Source organism: Eurytemora carolleeae, unplaced genomic scaffold (assembly GCF_000591075.1).
Source record: "Eurytemora carolleeae unplaced genomic scaffold, Eaff_2.0 scaffold1031, whole genome shotgun sequence".
Classification (NCBI taxonomy): domain Eukaryota; kingdom Metazoa; phylum Arthropoda; class Copepoda; order Calanoida; family Temoridae; genus Eurytemora; species Eurytemora carolleeae.
Genome location: NW_019396944.1, coordinates 102,568 through 128,474, shown reverse-complemented (window position 1 = coordinate 128,474; position 25,907 = coordinate 102,568). Strand labels below are relative to the sequence as shown.

The 25,907-nt window shown below is 32.7% G+C and overlaps 3 protein-coding genes across 4 annotated transcripts in view; all 3 read right to left on the bottom strand.

Annotated features, from left to right (window-relative positions):
* Positions 1 to 233: 233 nt before the first annotated feature.
* On the bottom strand, positions 234 to 2,055 carry LOC111710373 (ribonuclease Z, mitochondrial). The gene is made up of 4 exons (XM_023484447.1): positions 1,951 to 2,055; positions 1,582 to 1,653; positions 1,017 to 1,068; positions 234 to 328 (listed from the first exon to the last, which is right to left on the bottom strand). Exons 1-4 carry the CDS (start codon positions 1,975 to 1,977, stop codon positions 249 to 251), a joined length of 231 nt encoding a protein of 76 aa, XP_023340215.1. The 5' UTR covers positions 1,978 to 2,055; the 3' UTR covers positions 234 to 248.
* A 2,416-nt stretch (positions 2,056 to 4,471) lies between these two features.
* LOC111710372 (NAD-dependent protein deacylase) lies at positions 4,472 to 11,738 on the bottom strand. Its single transcript, XM_023484445.1, has 14 exons — positions 11,670 to 11,738; positions 11,413 to 11,490; positions 10,684 to 10,751; positions 9,904 to 9,994; positions 9,380 to 9,453; positions 9,144 to 9,193; positions 9,018 to 9,063; positions 8,176 to 8,243; positions 7,287 to 7,374; positions 6,769 to 6,815; positions 6,284 to 6,375; positions 5,726 to 5,814; positions 5,059 to 5,487; positions 4,472 to 4,537 (listed from the first exon to the last, which is right to left on the bottom strand). Exons 1-13 carry the CDS (start codon positions 11,697 to 11,699, stop codon positions 5,448 to 5,450), a joined length of 861 nt encoding a protein of 286 aa, XP_023340213.1. The 5' UTR covers positions 11,700 to 11,738; the 3' UTR covers positions 4,472 to 4,537; positions 5,059 to 5,447.
* A 12,629-nt stretch (positions 11,739 to 24,367) lies between these two features.
* Positions 24,368 to 25,907, bottom strand: part of LOC111710368 (uncharacterized) — a 3,245-nt gene continuing 1,705 nt past the window's right edge. The window contains exons 3-5 of one of the 2 annotated variants that reach the window (XM_023484440.1): positions 25,521 to 25,627; positions 25,082 to 25,167; positions 24,368 to 24,573 (exon numbers count right to left, since the gene is read on the bottom strand). In XM_023484440.1, the coding sequence (XP_023340208.1) occupies positions 24,453 to 24,573; positions 25,082 to 25,167; positions 25,521 to 25,627 (314 nt within the window). In that variant the 3' untranslated portion in view covers positions 24,368 to 24,452. The remainder of the gene's footprint in view (positions 24,574 to 25,081; positions 25,168 to 25,520; positions 25,628 to 25,907) is intronic. The other variant, XM_023484441.1, reaches the window with a different exon arrangement.

The window sequence follows — 25,907 nt, the reverse complement described above, 5'->3', positions numbered from 1 at the left end:
TAGTTCTGAACCCTCTAGTAATAAGTTATAAGAAATATATATACTGGAAGTTATTTATGCGTTTTATTAGAGTCTGACTCACGTCCTCTATAATCCTTTCCTTTTCCTTTTATTTCTATTTTTATATTTTTTTTTTAGAATTGGGGGGAAATATTCCCACAACCTCTACTTTTAGAGGTTCTTAAATATCTTCTCCTGAAACACTTAATTATGTATTTTTTTGTTATATTTCATAAATAAATAATTTTTTAATTGTTTTTACAACGGACTATGAGACTTACCATCCTTTGACTTCCCTCTCCACAGTTGAAGAAATATCCTTGAAAATCTGGGAAACAAATCAGTTTAAAATTAGTGGTCGCTATTGAAGGAAGGTCAAACTGGAGGTCGGATATATGTGTCAATATCAGCACATGATGAATGAGTTGGCAAAAAAGGGAAAACATGTCTGATAACTTAAAATAAGTGAATTAAAGGAAAAAAAGTGGTATTTTCCCATATTTTCTGAAGTCATGGAGGTCAAAATAGAGGTCAATGACCTCCAATCTAAAATTTTCTTCGTGATGGGTGTAGACGACCAAAATTAAAGGCTGCATGCAATAATTCAGCCTTCTATCTGAATTTTTAGGACCAAACGCAGCCTTTACAAAATTTGGTGTCACAAAGTGTCAAAGTGCTACCCCCCCCTTTCTTTAGCCAACACCATTCAACGACACGAGGGTAAAAATGTTATATAATACAATATAATTTAATAAACTGTATGTATATATATTCATAGGTAGTTATTCATTTTAATCAATTTTGGTTTATAACAAATTTATGATGTTTACGAATATGAAAAAAAAATATCCGCGTTCAGAACTTCTTATTAAAATCATCAGTGTCCGAATTTAATGAATTTGAGCCGCGTACAAAATTCGCAAAAAAAAACGGTTTCAATTGAGCGCCTGCTTAAATCTTAAAACATTGAATACAATTTCAAGTGACAGCAAAAAAATATTTAAATTTGTTTTTTCCTGTAAAGAGAAATAAAGAGGTTGGTGCACCCGGACCTCCAGCTCCCATCACCTTAACAGGGAACAGTCACTTTATTTTTGAAGAATGAATGACTTTTGAAGGAATTAAGGAAGATTCACAAAATATTAAAAAATGAAATGATGGATGAATAAAAGAAAAAATCCTTGACAAATAAATATATGAATTGTTGAATGAACGAAATGATGAATAAATGAATTAGATAATTGCACAAAATGGTTAAAAGACAGAATTAAAGTATTAATGAAAAATAAATAAATGAATAAATGAATGAAAAGTTGAATCTAAAGTGTAAAGATGAATATAAAGTTGAGAAAAGTAGAATTAATGATAAAAAGAAAAATGACATGAATAAAAAAGGATAAATTAATGAAGAAATAAAAGAATGAATAAAATGGATCAATGAATAAATAAACAAATGAATTTATAAACAAATGAATAAATGAACAAATGAAAGGAAGGATGAATGAATGAAAGGATGAATGAAAAAATGAATGAATAAATTAAAGGATGTAAGGATGAATGAATGAATGAATGAATGTATACCTGCCAATATATTTTATGAGGCTGATCTAGAATTCGTCTATTCTTTTTCTCTTTCTTTAACAGGCGTAACGCCTAAAGATGTCAAGGTGTCAGGATGTCAAGATGTCAAGATGTCAAGATGTCAAGATTAAAGGGAATGTTTCCGAATTTATGTAGCTTTACAAACATATTTTGTAACATAGATTGAATTCAGTATTATAATCAGTAATCACGATAACAATAACTGTCTACAATCATTACAAACATTAAGAAAAATGGCTAATATTACTTAATTTAGCTTTAATGAGATGTGGGGTGGGGGGAAGAGGCGCCAGTATCCACAAATAACGAGGAGGGTTACCACAAAAAACAGAGGGATAAATATATCACCTTGAGATGTTTTTCTTCCTTCGGCATACTCCAAAGCAATGATTGAATCTTCTTTGAAGCACTTTCGGAACTCCTTTTAAACCGGTTTTGACAAGGAGAGTCGCCATTTAAAATTTGAACTTTTTTTTAAAAGATGTGAAATCTTTCAGAAGTTGAATTTGATTACCTAATCTGTTAGTTTTAAACAGAACACTGCTAAGCTTAAGCATATCTTGAACAAGTTTATTTGATTGTTTTTTATTAATCACTGATAAAAACTAATTCTTAATCACTTTGTTTTTGTTTGTTTTTTGTTTAGAACAGGTTTTCTTGTTTTGTAAACATCCAGCTGGTTTTGCTGATGAACTCCAACTCTTTCCTGATAATTGAAAATAATAAAATATATATAATATCAATTTAAATAAAATAGTGATTGCTCAGGATCCATTTTATCATGTTGCGGATCTAGATCTTCAATTTNTACACTTGAGATGCAAACGGTATTTCAAGATCCATTTCACTATGTTGCGGATCAAGATCTTTAATTTAAATAAAATAGTGATTGCTCAGCATCCATTTCACTATGTTGCGGATCTAGATCTTCAATTTAAATAAAATAGTGATTGCTCAGGATCCATTTTATCATGTTGCGGATCTAGATCTTGAATTTAAATAAAATAATGATTGCTCAGCATCCATTTCACTATGTTGCGGATCTAGATCTTCAATTAAAATAAAATAGTGATTGCTCAGGATCCATTTTTATCATGTTGCGGATCTAGATCTTTCAATTTAAATAAAATAGTGATTGCTCAGGATCCATTTTATTATGTTGCGGATCTAGATCTTCAATTTAAATAAAATAGTGATTGCTCAGGATCCATTTTTATCATGTTGCGGATCTAGATCTTTCAATTTAAATAAAATAGTGATTGCTCAGGATCCATTTTATTATGTTGCGGATCTAGATCTTCAATTTAAATAAAATAGTGATTGCTCAGGATCCATTTTATCATGTTGCGGATCTAGATCTTCAAATTAAAATAAAATAGTGATTGCTCAAGATCCATTTCACTATGTTGCGGATCAAGATCTTTAATTTAAATAAAATAGTGATTGCTCAGGATCCATTTCACTATGTTGCGGATCTAGATCTTCAATTTAAATAAAATAGCGATTGCTCAGGATCCATTTTATTATGTTGCGGATCTAGATCTTCAATTTAAATAAAATAGTGATTGCTCAGCATCCATTTCACTATGTTGCAGATCTAGATCTTCAATTTAAATAAAATAGTGATTGCTCAGGATCCATTTTATCATGTTGCGGATCTAGATCTGTTTTGTAAACTATGTTACCAACTTATTTTCCATTTTTTTTTTTAAAAAATGAATTTTGTTTGTTTTAAACTGTATGTAAATGTATTACCAACAGTACCTTATAGTGTTGATCGAATTCATGTATTTGACCGTTTTGTCGACGAATTCTATTTCATGTTTTGATGGAATATGAAGATTAAATAAAATTAAACCGATTGATCTAATAACAAATCCATCTGTCAATAATCTATAGGTAAAAAATCAATCAATTTATTAATAAGTTCATCAAACCTTTAAACAATCAATCGATCAATCTTTAAATCCATTGAATGTAAATCAATTCACTAATCAATCAAGTTAACAACTAATCTATCATTCCATCAGTTCATTAAACAGATTCCATTCTACGGTTCATCCATCAGACAATCCATCAATCAACAAATTCATCAATCAATCCATCAATATATCCATCAATCAATCCCTCAACCTAATAATCCATCAATTAATCCATCAATCAAGTAAACCACGTGTCTATCAATCCATTAAGACAGATTCCACCAAACAGTCCATCCACCTATCCATCAATTAATGCATTAGTCCATCAATCCATCAAACATCCATCATACATCCACCAATCAATCAATTTATCTTACCCGTGTTCAGTAATGGCTCGGGCAACATCATCTGGTAAACCGTGTCTCTCGATCAATTTTTCTACAATAATCATTGCTTAATAGATCAATTGAAATCAATTGATCGATTCATTATACTTATCAATTACGAAGAGGACTATCATTAACTAATCTTATTCTCACAATTTGTAATTGATTGATCAATATATTTAGTTAATCAATTCTTTAACCAATTTATTCAATTTTGATAAAACTGTTGAATAGAAATACGTCCCTAAACCCCCAGTTGTGATTTTAAGTAGACCAATTAACATATCATTTATGCAGTGTAGAAATACCCATTTAATTTGGAAGTTAATTTTCAATCAACTAGTAGAACTATTGTCGTCGTCGTATATATCAATACATGGAAACTTGCAGCTTGAAAACGATTGTTCAAATTCAAAACTTAAAAAAGAAAAGTCGTCCTCATTGTATTGATAAAACGCCGACCAATTTATTTGCTTTTTAACAACATTAACTAAAATTTCGTCTTCCAGTTCCGCAGTTTTATGTGTCCCTCTTTAATTGTAATGAATAATTGATAAATACCTGAGGTGATGGAAGCTTCAGGAGATACACTTGAGATGCAAACGGTATTGTCCAGTTCCAGTTGTCCTAATATATACTGTACGGTTAAATATTGTCTTTCAGGAGATACACTAGAGATAAAACCGGTATTATCCAGTTCCAGTTGTCCTAATATATATTGTACGGTTAAATATTGTCTTTCAGGAGATACACTAGAGATAAAACCAGAATTATTCAGTTCCAGTTGTCCTAATATATATTGTATGGTTAAATATCGTCTTTCAGGAGATACACTAGAGATAAAACAAGTATTATCCAGTTCCAGTTGTCCTAATAAATATTGTACAATTTTGTACGGTACACTGTACAATAATGTAAATGAATTGTGTACATTGCATGTACATATATTTTGATCAGTACTATGTACATATTTTGTGTCGAGTACAATGTACAATTACATGCACAATACACATGTTGTTTAAAGTCCAATGTAAAAATATTGAGTACAGTACAATGTACATATATTGTGTAAAATACACTGTACGTAACTTTTGTACACGAATATTGTCCATATATTGTGTAATAATTGTACTGTAACTCAGAGCTACCTGGGGTGTTAAAAACTGGTTTCACAATTCCTTTGTACGACTTATACATTCTAAATACACATTCTAAACATATATCTGAAATAGAAAAAACAGTTATTTGTGATGATCAATAAATGTTCTACATTAATGGCTGAAATAGGAAAAAGTCTGTATGTCAGATTGAACGCATTTGAGAAATGAATTTAACCCTCCATTTCTGTCACTCTCCTTTCACACTTGTTCACTCTCTTCACTTCACTTCACTTTCTCTTCCCTGTTAGATCAAATTTTGACCCCCCCCCCCCTACTTTGGGTGCAGTGGGAGGAGTAAGAATACACACGCCTGTGATTATCGTTGAACACTGAACACTGAGTGTACACTGTACACTGTACACTGTACTCTGTTTTCATCAAAGGATTGCTTCTGGCAGCGTTGTACCACATGGCCCACTACAATATTACAAATAACAATTTAAAAACTATATGCTACCCCCTGGACAATGGAAAAAGATACATTTTTTAAATTAAGCCTTATATACTCAAGTGTTCACATTATGTTTATTTCCTCCACTGTCTCTGTAGCAGAAAAGACACACGTCACATTTGAAAAAAAAAATTTTTAAGATAAATTAAAATTCAAGCAAAATAAAAAATCAGGTGACTTAATAAAGATGTTATTAATAAGTTCCTGAAGAAGAATCCATGTTGACCGATCTGTTGAGTAGCTGGGGTAGTTTCTAGGTTAAACTCAGCTACAGGTACACCACGCCGAGCAACCTTACAATAGGGGAATACATTTTCAAAAATCCTCCGGAGAATATATTTCCGAAAATTCCCCCCCCCCCTGCTGGCGGTTTTATTGATAACAAAACTATCCCCTCAACATCCAAAAAGATTTTTTAATAGATGCACAAGAAATCCCCCCCCCCCTCCACATCAAACATTCTCCTTGATTATCCTCCTTAATTAAAAACGAATTACTTTTTTATTATTCATGAAATGACAAGTCTGAGATATTTTCTTTATAAATTGGACTAATGATCAATTGAACTAATATTCGTTGGGACGTTAAAGTTTTTAAGGACTATAGCTCAATAGAAAACCACGTGGAATAAATGACCATGACAATTAAATAAAAAGATAAAAACTAAAAATGAACATTTTCTTCTTTTATAATTTTTGGGTTAGATAATAGAGAACGTTACGACAATTTCTATGCTGAGCGCTGTGGCTAGGGCAGGCTGACCTGTGGCGCAAACATGGCGGCTGGATACACAACACTAGATGTTCCAACTACTAGACACAGATCACAGCTCTCCAGTTCTTCATAGGATCTAGCTATACAATACACATTTCATTATTATAGTTATCATTATCGTTATTATTATAATTATCGTTATCGTTATTATTTTTGTTATCATTATTATTATTATCGTCATTGTTATTCTTATCAGTATCAATATCAAGGTTATTAACATTATCAAAATTTAATACTATAAAGTAGTATTTTCTGTTTGTATATCCGATCAGGAACCCGAAACCAATTTTCTTCGAATTTTGTCAAGGAAACTCGTAATAACCACAGAAATATTCTAAGGCTTGGTTACACATTTTAAGTTGAGCGGGTTAACCTTATATAGAAAAAAAACTTAGTTTTCAGGCAAAGCTGAGTTCCCAAGCTAGTAAATCAAGCAAGCTTTAATTCTTGCACGTAATTAAATACTAATTTACCTAAAATGTTTTCGTCCAACCCCTCTCCAAACCAAACAACATGAGGTCTAGGACAAAGAAATAGGAATTTAATGTTTTTTTAGAGAAATTTAAAAAAAAACAAATTGGTGCTCATTTATCACATAGCTAAGTGATTTCTCTACTACAGGAAAACAAATACCATAAATACTATAATATCTTAAACATGATTGGTCAGAAAATGGTTTCAAAGGTATGGTTGCGAATCGGGCATTGCCATCTTAGCATAGAGGGTCGCTTGAAATTAACCTCTTAAGTACCTTTAAGACGTCATAAAGTCGACTTTTGCCAGAGAAGTTTTCATCAATATAATAATCTTTTATGGATTTATGATTTAAAAACATTTTCCTTATTTGCAAAATATTTCAAAATCAAGGCACAAAGCACATTTGAATGAGGGGGTGGCTCTGATTGTAAGGAAAAGAAAGGGTGTTTCCTAAAAAGAAGGAAGGGGAGCAAATAGATAGTACAATGAAGGAAGGAAGGATGAGGGGACCTACCTGAGAAGACCTCCACAACCATTATGTGAACATCTAGGTAGAAGGTTGACCGGGATATTTGCTCCTCCAGCCCCGGGCTCAGGGGTACCTAAACACAAATAAAATTAAATCTAATGATTTTTTATTTTTCATAATAATTTCAAATCATTTCCAGAATTTTTTACCTTTAAAAAACATTTCTAATGTAACTAGGGTTTTCAGCAAACGAAAACTTATGTGAACGAAAATTTCGTTCGTATTTCGCAAACTTTCTCGCGAAATTTCTCTGCACTGAGAGCTCAGCATTAGAGGTTTTATTATATCATAATCAATAATTTCCCAATATTTTCCTAAACATTTTCGCATTTTTTTCTCGCAAAATATTCTCATTTTTTCACAAAATTTTCGCATTTCTTATTTCGCAAAAATCGTGGCAGATTACAGCAAAATTTAGCGAAAGTTTTCACAATTTTCTAGCAAGAACGAAATGCAAAAAAGCGAAATTTTCGTCGAATTTTTTTTTTGCGAAACAATTTTTTCTTTTCGCTAGAAACCCTATTTAAAACTAGGCGATCTATTTCAATTGTTAACGTTTTCTATTTGAATATATTGTGACAAAAAAAAACAACAAAAAAGTTCGCAGATGTTATAGAAAATTTGTTGTGGTATTTGTTAAAGGCTAAAATTTAAACTTTTGATCATCCATAACCCTTCCCTGGGGCAATGTGAGTAACCACAAAAATTGGGCCCGATCGGTTAGGCCGTTTTTACGTTTATAAGATTCAAACAAACAAACACGACAGACAGACGAGCAAAATTTGTATATAGGTTTTACAATAAACTTATATTTTTTATTTTAATTTATTTGATTTTTTTATCATTCCGTCCTTCGAATCCTTTAAGAAAGTACCTTTGTCTCTAAGAGCTTCACAAATGGGACTTTCATAATTGGATTCCACGTGATGACATTTAGTACACCTAAGTGAGAAAAAAAGTTATTTGTATTTTTATTTTGCCCCTTTCCCCTTAGGAGCTCTTAGGATGGGACAAAATATGAACTGTAAATTCAAAACAATTGGCTTCTTGGATACCAGGCATAAGAAAAAGATACTTTAAAGGTACACATACAGTCCAATTACTTTGCAAGTACTACTTTATCTTTCCTTCTAACAAAACTAGCAGAAAACAACATGACTTCTAAAAAATCGACACTTTATTATATTGTTATATTAGTATTTAAACAAGAGATAGTAAAACACATTTTTGAAGATGAAAAACCTGACTTAAACTTGAATTCTATGAGATTACAACAAGGACTAAGGTCCAGAAAGTAGGAGTACAATTGTAATCTGTATAATAAAGCTCTTCGTTCATTTATATGTGTGATAGCTCTGAGTTCTGGGGGGGGGAACTGCCCCCTTGCCCCCCCCTGAATACGCCCTTGCTGATCAAGGATTAATGAGATTTTCCTATTTGTCTCGGTAAAACTTGATAATTCCTTACAAGTGATGTGAAAAATAAAAACAATATAGTTCTACCTTTTACCTACTAACTAGTCATTACTCAGATAATGCGTTAAAGTAACAAAAATTATTTCTCAAATAGAGAATTAAAGGGAATTGGACATACCAGGTAAACTGCATTTTCATCATTCATAATTTTCTACGTGAGGCAAAACATTCCCAAAAAGCAAACTTTAAAAAAAGAAATTTTTCTTTATTTTCACAAAAACAACAAAAATGGAAAAACTACCTAGTCTTGAAAAGAGAGCCGTGAAGTTCTATTACATCAGTACTGCCTTAATAAAAAATGAGATTAAAAATATGTTTCTGCCAAGTAAGAGGACTTTAAGCAATAATTTAGGTTAATAACGCTTACCTGCTTTTTGATGAAGTTCATCTATATTCTGAGTTATTACTGATACTTTCCTGAATTATTTAAAGTCATAATTTTCCTCAAATAATCCTATAAGGAATTACAAATATTGAAAGTTCACAATTCTGAACAATCTCTCCAACTAAAGTTTACAAAAGAGGAAAAAAGGAATTTAAGAGCCCTTGCACAATTTTCAAAAGCAATCTAGTTTATTGAGTAGTTTTGTCAGCATTAGTTACCTATTCTGTTTAGCAGCATTGTGCTGACAAGCAGCTATAGCTTGATGTGCAGGATTGGGTAGCTTTGTCAGCATTTAATACCTATTCTGTTTAGCAGCATTGTGCTGACAAGCAGCTATATGACTGTAAAAAGGGTCTGTTTACACTGCACAACTGCTGTATGTGATGCTCATTGGACAACTCTAAAGTCATAATTTGAGTCTAAAAGTAGTCTTCCTATTCCCGAGTTTTCTGGTTATCACTGTAAATGTCTGAAAGATAAAAATGAATGAGTTTTGGCTACAAGTAACACATGTTTAATCTAAACTTAGATAGACTTAAGAATATGAGTTATTTAAAAAAGGAGGTTTCTTGAATTTACAAATCATCTTCAAAATTTCGTACTTAGAGAGATACGGCGGAACCAAAGCTTAAGATCAACTTATCACGTGTAATTGATCTGTACACACTGCACAATTGCTTTGTTTTATGTAAAATATACTATTTAAGTCGATAAATCGTCTACGTATTTCACAGTTTTATGTTCCCACTCTACCTAGAGAAGGATCAGTGGAGAATGCCTGTGGAGTTGCTAAATCTGGAGCACTGTATGTTCTCCAGTACCCTCCATTACCCCTGTACATACACATGTACAAAATATATATAGCTGTATGTTCTCCACTCTCCAGTACCCTCCAGCACCCCTGTATATACACATGTACATAATATAAATAGCTGTATGTTTCCAGTACCCTCCAGCACCCCTGTACATACACATGTACAAAATATATATAACTGTATGTTCTCCAGTACCCTCCAGCACCCCTGTACATATATAACTGTATGTTCTCCAGTACCCTTGTACATACACCTGTACATAATATACAACTGTATTATGTTCTCCAGTACACTCAAGCACCCATATACAAACACATGTACATAATATATATAACTGTATGTTCTCCAGTAGCCTCCAGCACCCCTGTACATACACATCTACATATAATTTATAACTACAAGCACCCATGTACAATTGTACAGTGTAAATAATATGTACATGTGCACAATATGTCATTTAATCCAACTGTTAAAAATATAACAATGTTGCAAAACTTAAAATTCGACTTTAAAAAACTCTTTTAATTCACAGAATGTTATTTTATTTTGTACATGTACGAATGGAGCAGTTAGTACATAATAACGTGACCCCTAAGAAGTTTGCACCCAGTCAGGATTGAAAAAATGGCAAATGTTACAACATTTAAATTAATATTTTCTTATTCAATGATGAAAATTGTGGCAAGCACAAGTTTTGAATATTGCACCTGAATGTAGGAACTCCAGATTCTGCAGATACTCCAGCCCCCGTTAATATCACCAGATGTTTGCTTTCCTTAGCGAGAGATAATAAATGGAATTTTAAGTCATCATGCTGGATTCACAACGGTACTCAATTTAAAAATTTGTCCTATCAACGATGAATGAGATATTCAATCGAACTATTTAATGTAACATAAAATAATATTTTTTATTTGCCGTTATTTTTACGATCTACTTCGGCCTGTTCTATTCACATCTGTACACTGTAAACCTTTCTCTTATTAGCGAGGAGTTTGTTTATACGGCGTAAAATTGATTATTCTTAAATTGCAGATTTTCTATAGGAGTAATTTATAGATCTATAAAACAGAAAAGAATGAATTTAACATTGTTAAGATAAAGCACGACGGTTTCTTCCTCACAGTAGTTCAGATAGAGGGTTTAAGGATATCACTGTGAATTGGACATACCAGTCTAATCTATAAATAGGGGTCATTTAAATTTTGTGTTATTGAATTTTAAACAAAAAATTTAGGACATTTTACTATTTCTAAGACGAAAATAATGTTTAGAACATTTTTTTATTGATTAAACATTCTGCTTATTGCTAAGCGTAAACTAATTTGCGGATTTATAATGCAAAAAAACGACCATATCGTCGTCCAATGCTACACAGAAGCCACTCTGTAAAATAAAGTTCATATTAAATAAGTCTCATTGACGGAATAGCCTACCTTAACCTTCTGTTTGAATTTAGCTAAATCTGAGCTTGGTCTAGACATGTTCACAATAGTATCAGATTTGAACGCAAACTAATAACAATAATTAATTTTTTGCGTTTGATTGAAAAAATCTAAATTAAGAAAACACATGAGTTTTATTTTAAACTATACTTACATCTAAATTAAGAAAACACATTAAATGTTCTTATGAAAAATCTTAAATTTTAAGATAAGAACAATTAATCTAACTTACACTTAAATTTATGTCCCTTGAGTATCTTACTTGATGAACATAACATTTTCCAGTCTGAAAATTTATTTTTACATTTTTATTTAATGTTTACAAAAACTCTCAACTTCACAATAATAGATTTTAATTTTAAAGTACACATACGTGATAAAAACATTAATAAAAAAAATTAACTATTTTTTATATTTTTTTTTCAAGGATTTAAAGGATTTCATTAATCCAGCCTCATCGCCTCGAGCGAGTGTTAATTTAAAGGGACTGTTTATAAAATAAAGAGCGTGTTCAAGAAAAGGGATTGCTCATAAATTAAAGGGTGTGTTCATGTAGTAAAGGGACTGCTCATGCATTAAAGGCTGTGTTCATGTATAAAAGGAACTGCTCATAAATTAAAGGGTGTGTTCATGTAGTAAAGGGACTGTTCATGTATTAAAGGGACTGCTCATAAATTAAAGGATGTGTTCATGTATTAAAGAGACTGCTCTAGAATTAAAGGGTGTGTTCATGTAGTAAAGGGGTTGCTCTAGAATTAAAGGGTGTGTTCATGTAGTAAAGGGATTGCTCTAGAATTAAAGGGTGTGCTAATGTAGTACTACAGTCGAGCATGATGACCTCGTCCTCCACGAGGTTCTGAAACTGGGCCTCGACCTCCAGCCTCTAGTCGAGCATGATGACCTCGTCCTCGTCTAAGTTCTGGAGCTGGGCTTCGAACTCTTCCATCTCCTTGTCCAGCTGGTTAGGAATCTACACAATAAGCAAATAATGAAGCAAATAATGAATTAGAAAACTTTAGGGAAGAATGTTGTCGAAAAAAACTGTAAAATTAATTTTTTCAAAAACTTGATTTTTTTTCCAAACAAGGCTCTTTCAGTTTACCCGGCCCTAATTCAGTACAAATTCAATCTAAAATAAGAACTAATCAATCAACCAGTCAATATACCGATAAATCAACCTATCTAATCAGTCAATACCAATGAACTAATCAACCAATTATAATTTCCTCGACTCGTGAAAAAAAGCTACCTTTCTGGAGAGGATCGTAGGTAGTCCACTGAAATAGAAAATTAAGCTGAGTTAAGTCAAGTGTAAAAGAATTTAATTTTTATTTTAAAATTAATATTTGATTGAGAATTTTTTTGGTACCTCTTCCTCTACAAGCTTAGCTTTGTGTTTCTTTCCTTCGTAATGTACAACAACATTCCGCAATCCAAACAAGGTAGCTCCGCAGACAGTACACCTGTACATAACAAATATTAACAATTGTACAACTACATTCCGCAATCCAAACAGGGTAGCTCCGCAATCAGTACACCTGTACATAACAAATATTAACAATTGTACAACTACATTCCGCAATCCAAACAGGGTAGCTCCGCAATCAGTACACCTGTACATAACAAATATTAACAATTGTACAACTACATTCCGCAATCCAAACAGGGTAGCTCCGCAATCAGTACACCTGTACATAACAAATATTAACAATTGTACAACTACATTCCGCAATCCAAACAGGGTAGCTCCGCAATCAGTACACCTGTACATAACAAATATTAACAATTGTACAACTACATTCCGCAATCCAAACAGGGTAGCTCCGCAATCAGTACACCTGTACATAACAANGTTGTCATCGCCCTCCAGGAAGAGAGCCTTCTTCTCCTCCCCCCGTCTCACCCAGCTGTTTATCTGCTCATCATTGTACTTCAACCCCAGGTTCTCACTGGAATATAAACCAATCAAATCAATCAATCAAACACGAACAATCAAAAATTCATTAGTTATTATATTAATTAATTAATTTATCAGCCAAAAAATAAGTCAACCCCAATTTCTCATACTTGATATTTTAAAATTTCGAAGCATACACAAAATTCAATTAATCATTTATTTTATTGATCATTTAATCTACTAGTATTTTACTAACATCAAAATCTCTCAATCAATCAAAAACTTAATGAATGTGTCATCTATTATTCATTCGTTCAATGATTAACCAATTAATCAATGATTAACCAATCAATCAATGATTAATCAATCAATCAATGATTAACCAATCAATCATTAATCAATCAATCAATAATTAACCAATCAATCAATGATTAACCAATCAATCAATGATTAACCAATCAATCAATGATTAATTAATCAATGAATAACAAATCAATCAATGATTAACCAATCAATCAATGATTAAACAATCAATCAATGATTAATCAATCAATGAAAAACAAATCAATCGATCATTATCCAATCAATCAATGATAAACCAACCTTCCGTCTGGATTGAGATTTGATGTGTCAGGCTGGACCTTCTCTACCTTCTCTACAGGACGTTCTTCTTTTCTCTGTACAGAGGAAGAAAAATTGTAAATTAAAAAAACTTAATTGTTGTGCTTTTCCTCACTAGATTTTAATTTACTATAAAATTGGTGTGAAAAATTTTAAATTAAAATTTTTTATATTAATTAAGTTCGTCAAAAAAAAACATAAATTGAACAGATGAGTTTCTTTATAAATGGACTGTCAATGTAATTGCATTTGCAAGCGATTATCCGTTTAAATTTATATGATCGATTTACAGTGGTAAACAGTTTTTGAGCAACATTGAAGAAGAAATAGTCGTTTTTCTATCTAAAATTGAAATCTGTACATTTCATTGTTAGTATTTGGTCCATAAATTCACATGTCACTATTTAAGAGAACCCACAGTTGAAGTTCACCAATTTTCAGAAAGAAAAACAAGGATATTAAAAACACAAAAAAAATAAAAGTCTTCAAGAATTTTTGTTTAATTTTGTACTCCCCTGTTTACTGGATCCAGCTGTGCTAGAAGAATCCGGTTCAACCTGGGTTCCCTACATTTTTTTATCATTTAGTTAAATTGAAAAGTTTTCGATAATTTGCGGTTTTAAGGCTAAATAATTCTCTGAAAATAATAAAATAAAACTCCGTTTACCCTTTTCCGCTTTCTCCTTTCATCAGCTAGACGGTCTAACTCTTCATTCAGTGCCTTCTCGTTCTCCGCATCACGAGTATCTCGTGCATCACGGGTGCTACGACCTGAGCTACGTCTTTTCTCACTTCGCTCCTTCTCCCGACTACCTTCTCGACCCCGCCGCCGTTCACCTCGGAATTGCCTAGAAATTCAAATTTGTAAATAATTTTATATTAGATCCATCCAAGCACTTTAAATAAACCGCATGTTAATGTTTTGTACTCAAAAAGAAATTAAGCACAAAACTGTGTCTGCCGTGAAAATGCTTTGGGAAATTTAAAAAAAACAACATATAAATGATTATACATATTTACCACTTTCTGTGTAACAATATAATAACAATAATAATTATAAGTATTCTTTGTAAAGTACTTTGTAAATTGAACTACAAAACGTGTACTGTGTGAAGTGTATTGTACTGTGTAAAGTTAGTACTTAATAAGGTGTACTGCGTACTGTGTACCTGTAAAAATAAACACAAATCGCTGTCAAAATCTTTTACGCCATATTTTCCATTTTAAACTGAAAAAATATTCCTTCAGACACTAAAAGACACAAATGAAAAATGATAATATATACAAGTACAATTGAGCAAACAAAAATTGTGTGAAATTTCTGCTTAAATTTAAATTCTGTAAACATTTTTAAAGTGATCTATGCTATTTAAAGCTTCTGTATGGACCAGGCGCTGTGGCTTTCTGTTTGGACCGAATGCTGCAGTTTTTTAAATGTAAATTTTTGAATAATATTTTGATGAGCATCAACTCATTGGTGCTTGTTCAATAAAAAGAAATAAATGCAAAAAAAAATTTCCTGATAATTTTTTGAAATAACATATTTTTAAATTAAAGTTTAGGTTTTGAGAGGAAATGGTTATTTTAAACAGTTTTGGGTTAATAACGTCCTCCGTGGCTCTGAATAATTTTTGGGATCAGGATCCAGGAATTTTGAAATGCTGCGGATCCAACGGATCCGGATCCAGTAAGCTTGAACTGGAATTATGTATTTCTTTTTCTTTTTCTATCTTAAGCCTGATCTCATTTCTTTTCTTCAGCCTTTTGAGCAGTCTAGCCCTTGTTCTTGGTTCAGCTTCAAAATTTATACGTTCTGCATGGAAATCTATGATTGTGATAGGAAACTCCGCCTCTAGTGCATCCTTCAATTTGTTGAAATTCTCCTGGTTCATGACCCGGAATGTTTTCGCCCGAGGCAACTGTCCTCCCCTATAGTATATAGGTGCTTCTATCCATCTAATCAACACCCCAGGGTCGCTTCTTGCCAGATCTCTTAATGTTTCTCCTTTACTACATTTTTGAATCTCAGAGAAGAGTAAACACCGTCTCCAGAAGGATTTTTTATTTGCTGTATGAATAGTAAATTTTTTGGGTAAAACTATGAGGTATGGTTCACCGGAGGCGCGGAGTTCAGCGAGCTCCTCTTCCGTTAGATCATCGTACAGATTACCATTCAACACTTTGTTTTTTAACCATTTTTCATTGATTAACTTTCCAGCTGACTCTTCTGTATTGATGTCCTTAGCTTCAGTGATATCATTAGCACTGGACTCCTCTTCAGTGATGTCCTTGGCAGCCGTCTCTCCTTTGTTCAAATCCTTGGCGACTGCCTGTTCTTTATTCGTGTTATGGACAGTTGATAGTCTTTCTATATTCTTCTTGGCTCTGTCCATACATGGGCAATTTTCGATACCATAAATGCATTCGTCCATTTTTTTCCTAAGTTGAAAACGCCTGTTCACCATTTTCATCTTATTCCTTGCTGCTTTTTTAAACGAAAGCTGTGTGTAGTCTGATGGTTTAGAAGTTAAAATGCTTGGAAATGCATTTTCTATCATTTGTTTCAGTTTACATACATGAGCATACTGTTCAAAACGAAAATGTTTTGGCGTTTGTTCCTCCCCTGGAGACGGCATCATTTTTAGCCATCGGAGCGCAAACCCAGGATCAGATATAATTGCGGCATCCAGCAAAGTCCATGCGCTTTCAACATCTTCTGATAGCTTACCGAGAATCTCAGAGAAGATCATACATTTTTTCCAATCTCCATCAGTATTATTTGTAAATAAAACCCCTTCCTCATTTATATCAATGAAGGGCTCTTTTGAGCGCTTAAGTATGTCAAGCTCTTCATTACTGGGGAACACTAAAGGAAGAAAGTCTTTGTATTCCAGGTTGCATTTTTTATCCTCATTCCTTTTGAAGTCCAGGTTGCCTTTTTTATTCCCCTTTCTTTTCTTTTTCAAGTTGCCTTTTTTGTCATCATTCCTTTTGTAGTCCAGGTTGCTTCTTATATCCTGATCCCTTTTATAGTCCAGGTTGCCCTTTTTAGCTTCATTCAGCTCTTGAACTTTTGCTGTTATGTATGGTAGACTGGATGCTAATTGATTCCAGGGATTTTTGTACGCTGGAGTTGAAACTTTGGTGGATAAAACAGGGGTCCATTGCACAGATTCCAAATGATCTTTAGATCCAGAGAGGATTGAACTGAGATCCTTTGATGTAGGGAAAGGATTTTTGCAAGAAGGGATTGGGATTCGGGTTTTGGGAATCAGGGTCCAAGAATTAGCTTTGTGAGATGTTGAGGTTGACGGATTTTCTTTAGGTTTTGGATCCCATGTGGCAGGGATCGGAAAACTAATATCAGCTGGTGTCTTGTCATCTGAGCAACTGAAAAAATCTCTAATATTTAAAGAATAAGAAGAGATGAGTTAACATATTAAATTAAGCATTTTTTGCTTCATTATGCAAGGTGTGTGTGATTAGTACACTATAAATTTTGCGTATTTTATTATCGTTATTTTACAAAACTGATAAATTATCATAACAGTACGATAACTTTGGGATATGGAACAGTTTTGTGCAGTACATAACTATTACAATGAAGTACATCGCTAAGTACTTTACCAACCCAGTCCATTGTATTAGCATTAGGAGTGTAAACATTCGTCATTTTGCATTTTAGTCATTTTACAAAGCAAATTTTATATTCTTTTAATGTCTAAATTTTCTCAATTTAAACATTTTGTCAACATTGACAGTCCAGTACAGTAAATGGAAATGGTGTACAATGACGCGGACAGAACAGAGCCTAAATTTTAGAATTGTGAATATCGTCAGTGCATGATCTCAAATTTTCAATAATCTGCGGATTGATTTAATCTTATGAAGGAAAGTATTAAAAATGCAACCAATCAGAAGCCGAGAAACTATCCAACAAGATCAAGGAGAGAACTTTTATTGGTTGGAACTCAGCAAGGAAATCCAAAAGAGAGTATTAAGCGTAAAATCAAAAGTGTCCACAGCGGATTTCAAGATTTAGAAACCAAATACAAAGTTACTTAGTACACTATAAAATGCGACTTAAACTATAATACAATGTGTACAACGCCAGTCAGTGTGTAAATTGTGCAAAGGTGTAAATTGTAAAATGCTGATGACAGTACGGTACATGGTGTACATTCCGCTGACTAACCTGTTTCGTCTGGGAGCAAGGTCCTCCAACCAGTCATTACGTCTCACGCTCCGTTCAGAAGAATATCGCTGACCACCATCTTGGAAATGAAAAATTAAATTAGAGCTGCTTTAAAGAAAAACTACGAAACAGCCTTTTTCAGTTCACCTTTAAATTTCAGCTTTCTCACCCAGAATCATTTTCAAATGTTGTCAAAAACCAATTTAAAATGCATTTACCAATCAATATAATATTAAACAGAACTATAAATATGAATAAATAAATCTAAAAGATCATTTCTATTTTAAGGTTTAAAATTTCATAATAAAACAATAATTGTTCTAAAGCAAACTAAACAAAAAAATATGCGAACTTATACTCAGATAAGTTAAGCAATTTTCTAAAATATCAGTCCAAATATCTAAAATGTAGCTAACTTTGCCAATAAGTGCAAAAATAAAGTTTTATATTGCACTGGTTGATAAAAAATTACAATGTGCGCACAAATTTGCATTGAGTTGTGCACAAGAAAAAATCTTTGAAACCCTACCTGAATATCCAGCAGTGACAGTATGTCCATAGTCAAAAGATTTTGGTTTGAAAAAATCTAAAAAAAAAGGGAAAACTTAGGGATTTTTCAACAGTTTAATGCTATAAAATGCCTAAGCTTAAACGTGAAAATGAAAAGTTCCAATTTTAAGTTCTAAGAGACTTATTTATCAAGACATGGGCCAGCGCTAGAAACTTTTTTAATCTGCTTAAACGCGTTAAATTCATTATTTTCTTTAACACCATTAACACCATATTAAAAGAGTAAAAAAAATATACAACTGTCCCCAAATTTATAGTCTCAAGCTTAATCCAAAACTTTTCTTAAAATTGCCAGCTTTAAAATATATGAAAAAACTAAGGTTTGATGGGTGACAAGATTCAGAATTTAAAGGTTATGAGTAATATATAAAAACAAAAAGACCCGTTCCCAAAAATTTAACTATGAAGACATTGTCACAATTATTTCAAGGAATAGAAGATATTTTTTTCTACAGTCCCTAACCCCCTCTGTTAATGGCTTTTTGAACAAATAATATTGTTACCGTCACCGTTGTTGTCTGAGTTCATGGGGGTCCCCATCATCATTTCGTTTATCATCTCAACTTAATAGCAGACAAATTGATATCAAAACAATCTTAAAGCGACCAAGCGTAATTTCAAGTGACATTCCATGCAATGATAACAATGCTAGATTCAAAACAGTAGCCTTGAAACCCCTGTCTAATCAAGTATGAATTAAATATCCATGTTTCTTGTTTATAATAATGAAAACTGATTATTTTAATGTGGTTTCTCTACTAACGTGACTTACGCAATTTCACTACAGAAAAACCGAAAGAAATTATCATAAAAAAAACACTTTTAAATCTTTAAAAACGACAAAACCTTCCACGTTATTGATCAGATAAAGGTTTTAAATGTGAATCAGACATTGTCATCTTTGCATGGTGGGTCACAGTAAGATTAGTATTGATCAAAAGCGCTTTTTTTATCGCATTAAGCCTATACCCCCTTTCATTTTTCGCGAACACTCCCTTTAAGATAGATAAAAGTTTTATTTGTTTCGGAAATGAGAATTCGGGATAACCTTCCTCCATAGATCCCGAGTTTTATCTGCTGCCTCTAGCATGGCCAAGTCGGTAGAAAAAGTTTTCGGGATGATAATTATATTTTTTTTCATCAGAAAGAAAAAAAAATAACAAATATTAAGTTCTACACTGGTTTACATAATTATTCGAATATACTTATTTTCTCCAGTTTTGAGTAGATATAGATCTAGTATATTAAGCTCTACACTGGTTAATATAATAATAGGAGTATACTTACTTTCTCTAGTTTTGAGTAGATACAGATCCAGTATATTAAGCTCTACACTGGTTAACGCTGATCTCTTCAACTGTAGACTACTCATGTAATATTGGAAACACTGGAGAAAGAAATAAATATTCATCTGGTTTTACTTTTAACAAGTCTGGCACTTTTTGTTGAAAAAAGTTGAAGAATAGAAGAGGCAAAATGATATTTTTACAACTAGCTTGAGAACCCAGCCCTGCCAAGGTTACTAATAGTTACTTCCGCCGTTTACCCGCACTTTAAAGATTTTACAGGGAAACTAGATTTTCGCTATTAAAGTCTACCCACTTAACTTAGAATATCAAAACCAAGCTAAAAACATTTCCATGGGTCTACCGATTTCCCCAATAAAAATTTGAGGCAAATTGGTCCAGGGGTTTCGAGTTAGGACAAACAAACAAACAGACAAACAGATATTTCAACTTATATATATAGATAACAGGGACTCATATTACATTTCAACAACTTTAAGATAAACTGCAAGTTAAAAAATTATTAAATAGTTGAAAAATATTACAATTTAAAGTTTTGACAATAAAAAAGAAAAAATATTGATATTTGTTTTAAGGATTAAAGAAACTGATTACTCTCAAATTACTCTTAATTTCCTAATCCATTTATATTTGCAACCTGACGTCATATTTCAAAATTTGCCAGATCAACTTTCAAAGTTTGAAATTCAAAAGGTGTAACAATCTGGGACCAGATTAATGAATAGAAAAGTAGTTGAGCCGCGAAGACTTATTTAAACCACTTCAAAGGTCGGACCAATATCTAGATAAGCAGAGGCCAAATTTAAGGAATTTGAGCCGCAGCTTAAATTTAAGCCAAATTCATTAAATTCGGACACAGTTCAGAGGCCAAATTTAAATAATTTTAAAATTAAAAATTTGACATTAAAAGGCACCTTTTTTTTGATACTTTTTAAACAAAATTCATTGGTTTCCCAAATTAAGGAAATAAAACCTTAAAAAAAAATTCAAAATATTTATATTTCTCCATTCCTTTCTCTCCTCCTGGGAGAGAGTATCGAAGTTCTTGAGTAAACAGACCAACTCCTCCGGGGTGAACTTCAGCAGGTCCATAGCAGAGTTCTCCATTGAGACAGAGCCAGGGTCCTGAAAGGGACCGTTCATGAAAAATTTATCCGAATAAAATTCAAAATTCGAAAAATTTAATATAAAACCGTCGACAAAAGACTCTAAAAAAATCTCGTCTTTAAAAATATTGAGTTAAAAAAGATACAATTTTCCTATGAGACAGATTCGAGAATCCTGGAAGGGATTGTTCGTGAAAATGAAACAGAAAAAATTCAATATTCAAAAATATAAAACCGTTGAAAAAAGATAAAAAATCACAAATATTGAGTATAAAAAGTATAATTTTTTGAAGAGAAAGATCAAGGAACCTGGAAGGGACTGTTCGTGAAAAATGATTCTGAACTGAATCAATTGAAATTCAATATTCCAAATATTTTATATGAAAAAAAAAATCTTATTTTTATTTTTAAAACTACATATGTCGAGTATTAAAAAATACCATTATAATGTCATTTCTTTTTAAATTATTATTTCTATTCATAAATATAAAATCTCCCGTCTCGATCCTTTGAACTGACCTGAATTGCTGCTCTAACCAAATGCTGGGCATTAAATTGTTTTGCTAAATCAAGGATACGGGGATCCTCCTCACTTGTCTCAATTCTCTGGTTAAATCAATCAACCAATCAACCAATCAATCCAGTCATCAATGAAAAAGGATACACGGATCTTCTTTACTTCTCTCAATTTTCTAGTTCAACCAATCAATAAAAGCGCCAATCAATCAATCAACCATATCAAATGACATTACTCCGAACTTAAACTAATTACTGATTGGATGAATCAATATATCAGTTACTCAAAATATTAAAACATAAATTATTTCCTTTCAAACATTGACAAATTACTCATAAAATTAACCATTGATCAAAAACAAAATCAATTTACTCAAGCCGTCAATCAATTACTGAAAAAATAAATTAATCAAACATAAATCAATTTCTAAAAATAGTATTCATTATTTTAATAATGACCATTAAAAAATTATGAAAACAAACAGTTTAACATTGTCTGCTATCAGATAGTTTTGTTGATTAATTCCTTCATTAGTTCTGCCATAAGATCGTACAGACCCTAGAAAAATATAAGTATTTAGATTGTTAGGAAATAGATCTAAGAAATGAAGACCAAAGGAAAATCAGAATGTTAGGGACCCCCTACTTTACACATTTTAAACTCAAAGTGAATTTACTAAATCAAGATAAAGATAAGGTATTACAGCTTGTAATAGATAATTATTTAGATTATTTTCAAAAATCAGGTTAATTAGTTGATATTTTGTCTAATTAACAATATTTAAGCTCTCATTTCAAATCAAAATTTTGTTTATCATGAGGTCGAATTTAAAGAATGTGAGCGGCGGCTTAAATTTAAGCCGCGGCTCAAATATGGTTGGTTTCACTTCGCTCAATTGAAACCGGTTTTTGGCGGATTTAAGACGCGGCTCAAATTCATTAAATTCAGCCTCTGGCCTCGAACAATAATGAGACTGCACAAGATTTGAACGACAGGACGAATCAAAAATTGGGTACATCATCAAACTGACTTGAGTAATCGTGTTTCCGATTTTATCCGAATCAGTTTGATTCCGTCACGACCTTACGGAACCTTTCCGGAATCTGTTGAGAATCATGAACCATTAAACGTTTTTAAAAATTAAGGGAGGAACCTTTATTCACCGAATTACAAATGAATCTATCCCCTAGATGCTGCACAATGCTAGGTGTGACATGCTGAAAACTGTTCATGGGACGTTTATTCCATTTGGATTATGGAATTTATCCGAAATTATTAAACATTTTTCTAGCATCTAGGGTAGGGTAGATTTGTTCTTTAATTAGTTAAAAAATGTCTGCCAATAGTTTCTGAACGTTTTTACCAGGCAATCATACCAGGTAATCAATAGGAATCAATAATTGGAGCACAAAAGAGTTACGCGCATGCCGCGTTGAATTACAAGACAGAGAGAGTCTGTTCTAGCCACGGCGCTCGGACCTTTAACCTGTCCTAGCCGCAGCGCTCGCCACAGAAAGTGTCTTAACCTTCTCTCTTTCTTATAATTCAACGCAGCAAGCGCGCATAACTACTTTGGGCAACTATTACCTGTTTAGTATAATTATTATGATCTGTCTGGAGAAGAACAACTGCTATACTCTCACATAGAAACCTCTTTAGCTGCTCTTCTGTGGTCAGCAGCTCAGAAAGAGTCTTACGAGGAAGTGGAGCAGCCGCAGCAGAGCTTTTATGGATCTGAACACAGGGGAATTTATATAAAAGAATTCGCCACTCAACACCAGCTCCGTGGTGGAGGAAAAGGATTTTCAGGGCGGGCGGCCCTGAAGAGGTAAATATATTGGCATGAATTTTACTACTTTTTACACTTATTACGCTATTTCCCTTTTAAAATCTATCTTTTCCCGAACCAGTGATAACTGATAACTGATACTTCGACAAATAATTGAGAACCGTGCAAACATTTCTTCTTAAATGCTGATGCTCAAGTTCTTATTTCCAAGCAAAAAAATGAAAAATAAATGCTTAACCTTTTTTAACATCGTTTTATATCCATTAAATATCTTTTAATAATGAGTAGATACAGCCGTTGACAAGTAAAACAATAGAGAAAATAAAGAACACAAAAATATATTAATTTATTAACTTATTCTGCTCAGGGGCAAAAAGTCGGGTTCAGAGGCCGAATTTAAAGAATTTGAGCCGCGGCTTGAATTTGAGACAAGGCTCAAATATGGTTGGTTCCACTTAAAATTGTATTCAATGTTTCAACATTTAAGATTCGGACTCCGTTTATGGTATTGAACGTTAGTTTTGAATGTCTTTGATGATGTTTCACTATTAGTGTTATTAATCGTTTTGAATCCGAATTTAATGAATTTGAGCCGTGTCTCAAATCTGCCAAAAACCGATTTCAATTGAGCGCCGGCTTAAATCTTGAAACATTGAATATTTTAAGTAAAACCAACAGTATTTGAGCCGCGTCTCAAATTTAAGTCGCAACTCAAATTCTTTAAATTCGGCCTTTGGATCGTTTTTAGAAAAAAAATAATAAAACTTTGAAAAACATATATTCTGTTAAAGTTTGATTTTATTAAACTTAGCAATATATTCGACCTAAAACAATAAAAAGTCCAAAAAAGGTCAGAAAAACGATCGTTACGACACGTTCATTTTTGCTTTGTTTTTGGGCCGTTTTTTGCACAACTTCTGTTAGGGCTAAAACTTGGTCCATAGTGTAAGAAAAACTAATATTTAGAATACACAATTCAAGATAAATTTGTTTGTTACATAATGCTAACTTTTGACTCTGAAAGAAAATTTAAAGAAAAAACTTTAAACCAAATTGTCTGTTCCTATTAAGATTTTGTAAACAGTTGTCTAGGGATCCAAACAGAGCGGGGTCAATGCTTCCATCATTCTTACGGGCTATCAATCGTATCCTAAATAAGTATATAATTACTTAACAAACCTTGATGTGGGATATTATAAGCTTGGAGACAGGATACAGTGAAGTTGAGGCGGGATATAATAAAGTTGATGATGGGTGTTATAAAGTAAAGCCTTAATATTTTGAGATTGAGGAAGGGATATTATGAGATTGAGGCGGTATTTTATGTGGCTGAGGCGGGGCATTATGAGGTTGAGGCAGCATATTATAAAGTTGAGGTGGTATATTATGAGAATGATGCGGGATATTACGAGAATAATGCGGGATATTATGAGGTTGAGGCAGTAAATTGTGAAGTTGGGGCAGATTATAATGAGGTTGAGACCAATTATCATGAGGGTGCGGCAAGATATTAAGAGATTGAGGTAAATTATTATGAGGTTTATGCGTTTTCCTCTTATAATCTAAAGAATGAAACGGTTGAGTGGAATTCTAAGAAAATCATTAGAAAAATAAAAGATGCGTAAATACAAGTTTTTATGAGCCATTTTTTCATTTACCTGACGCTCTCTAGGGTTGCTAGAACCTCTGAATCCTCCACTAATATTCTACTAGCACCTTCATAGCTCTTCTCCAGTGATACAGCCTATACAATATATACAATGTACAATAATAGGCTTTCAGGACGCTTCGCGCCCATCTTCTATTTAAAATTGTGAACATTTTATCAGGAGTTTTATAAAATGGTCTTTAAGGAGCTTGTCAATTAGAAAAAGATGTTTGTGTTCGTCATTTAAATGTTTTTCGTTCGAAGTGTATTTTTTTCAGAAGTTTGTCTTTCAGAGGTTTGTCTTTCAGAAGTTTGTCTTTCAGAAGTTTGTCTTTCAGAAGTTTGTCTTTCAGAAGTTTGACTGTCAGGAGGTTGTCGATTAGGGGTTATGTCGTTAAGGAGTTAGTCGTTTACATGTTTGCCATTCAAAAGTTTGTTAAATCGTCTACCTTGCTGAGAAGATCGTCTAGAGGATCCCCTAGAGGTCCAAGGTAATCATGAAAAGCTCCAATAAGACGTAGGGTCGGAACAAGTTTGGGCTTCGGCTGGACAACTTCTGATTTTCAAGTTATATTGATGCTAGCTTGGAAACCCAGCACTGCCCAGGTTACTCAAAGTTATTACCACCGATTACCTGCACTTGGTTGATTTTACGGGGGAACTAAATTTTAACTATAAAAGTCGACCCACTCAAATTAAAATATCAAAACCAAGCTAAGAACATTCCTCTTGTGGCTTTCCCGAGTTTCCCAATAAAAATTTGAGTTATGATGAGTTTTATATATATATAGATTAATTAATTTAGAAAACTGGTTGTTGGGGGGGGGGGGGGGTTT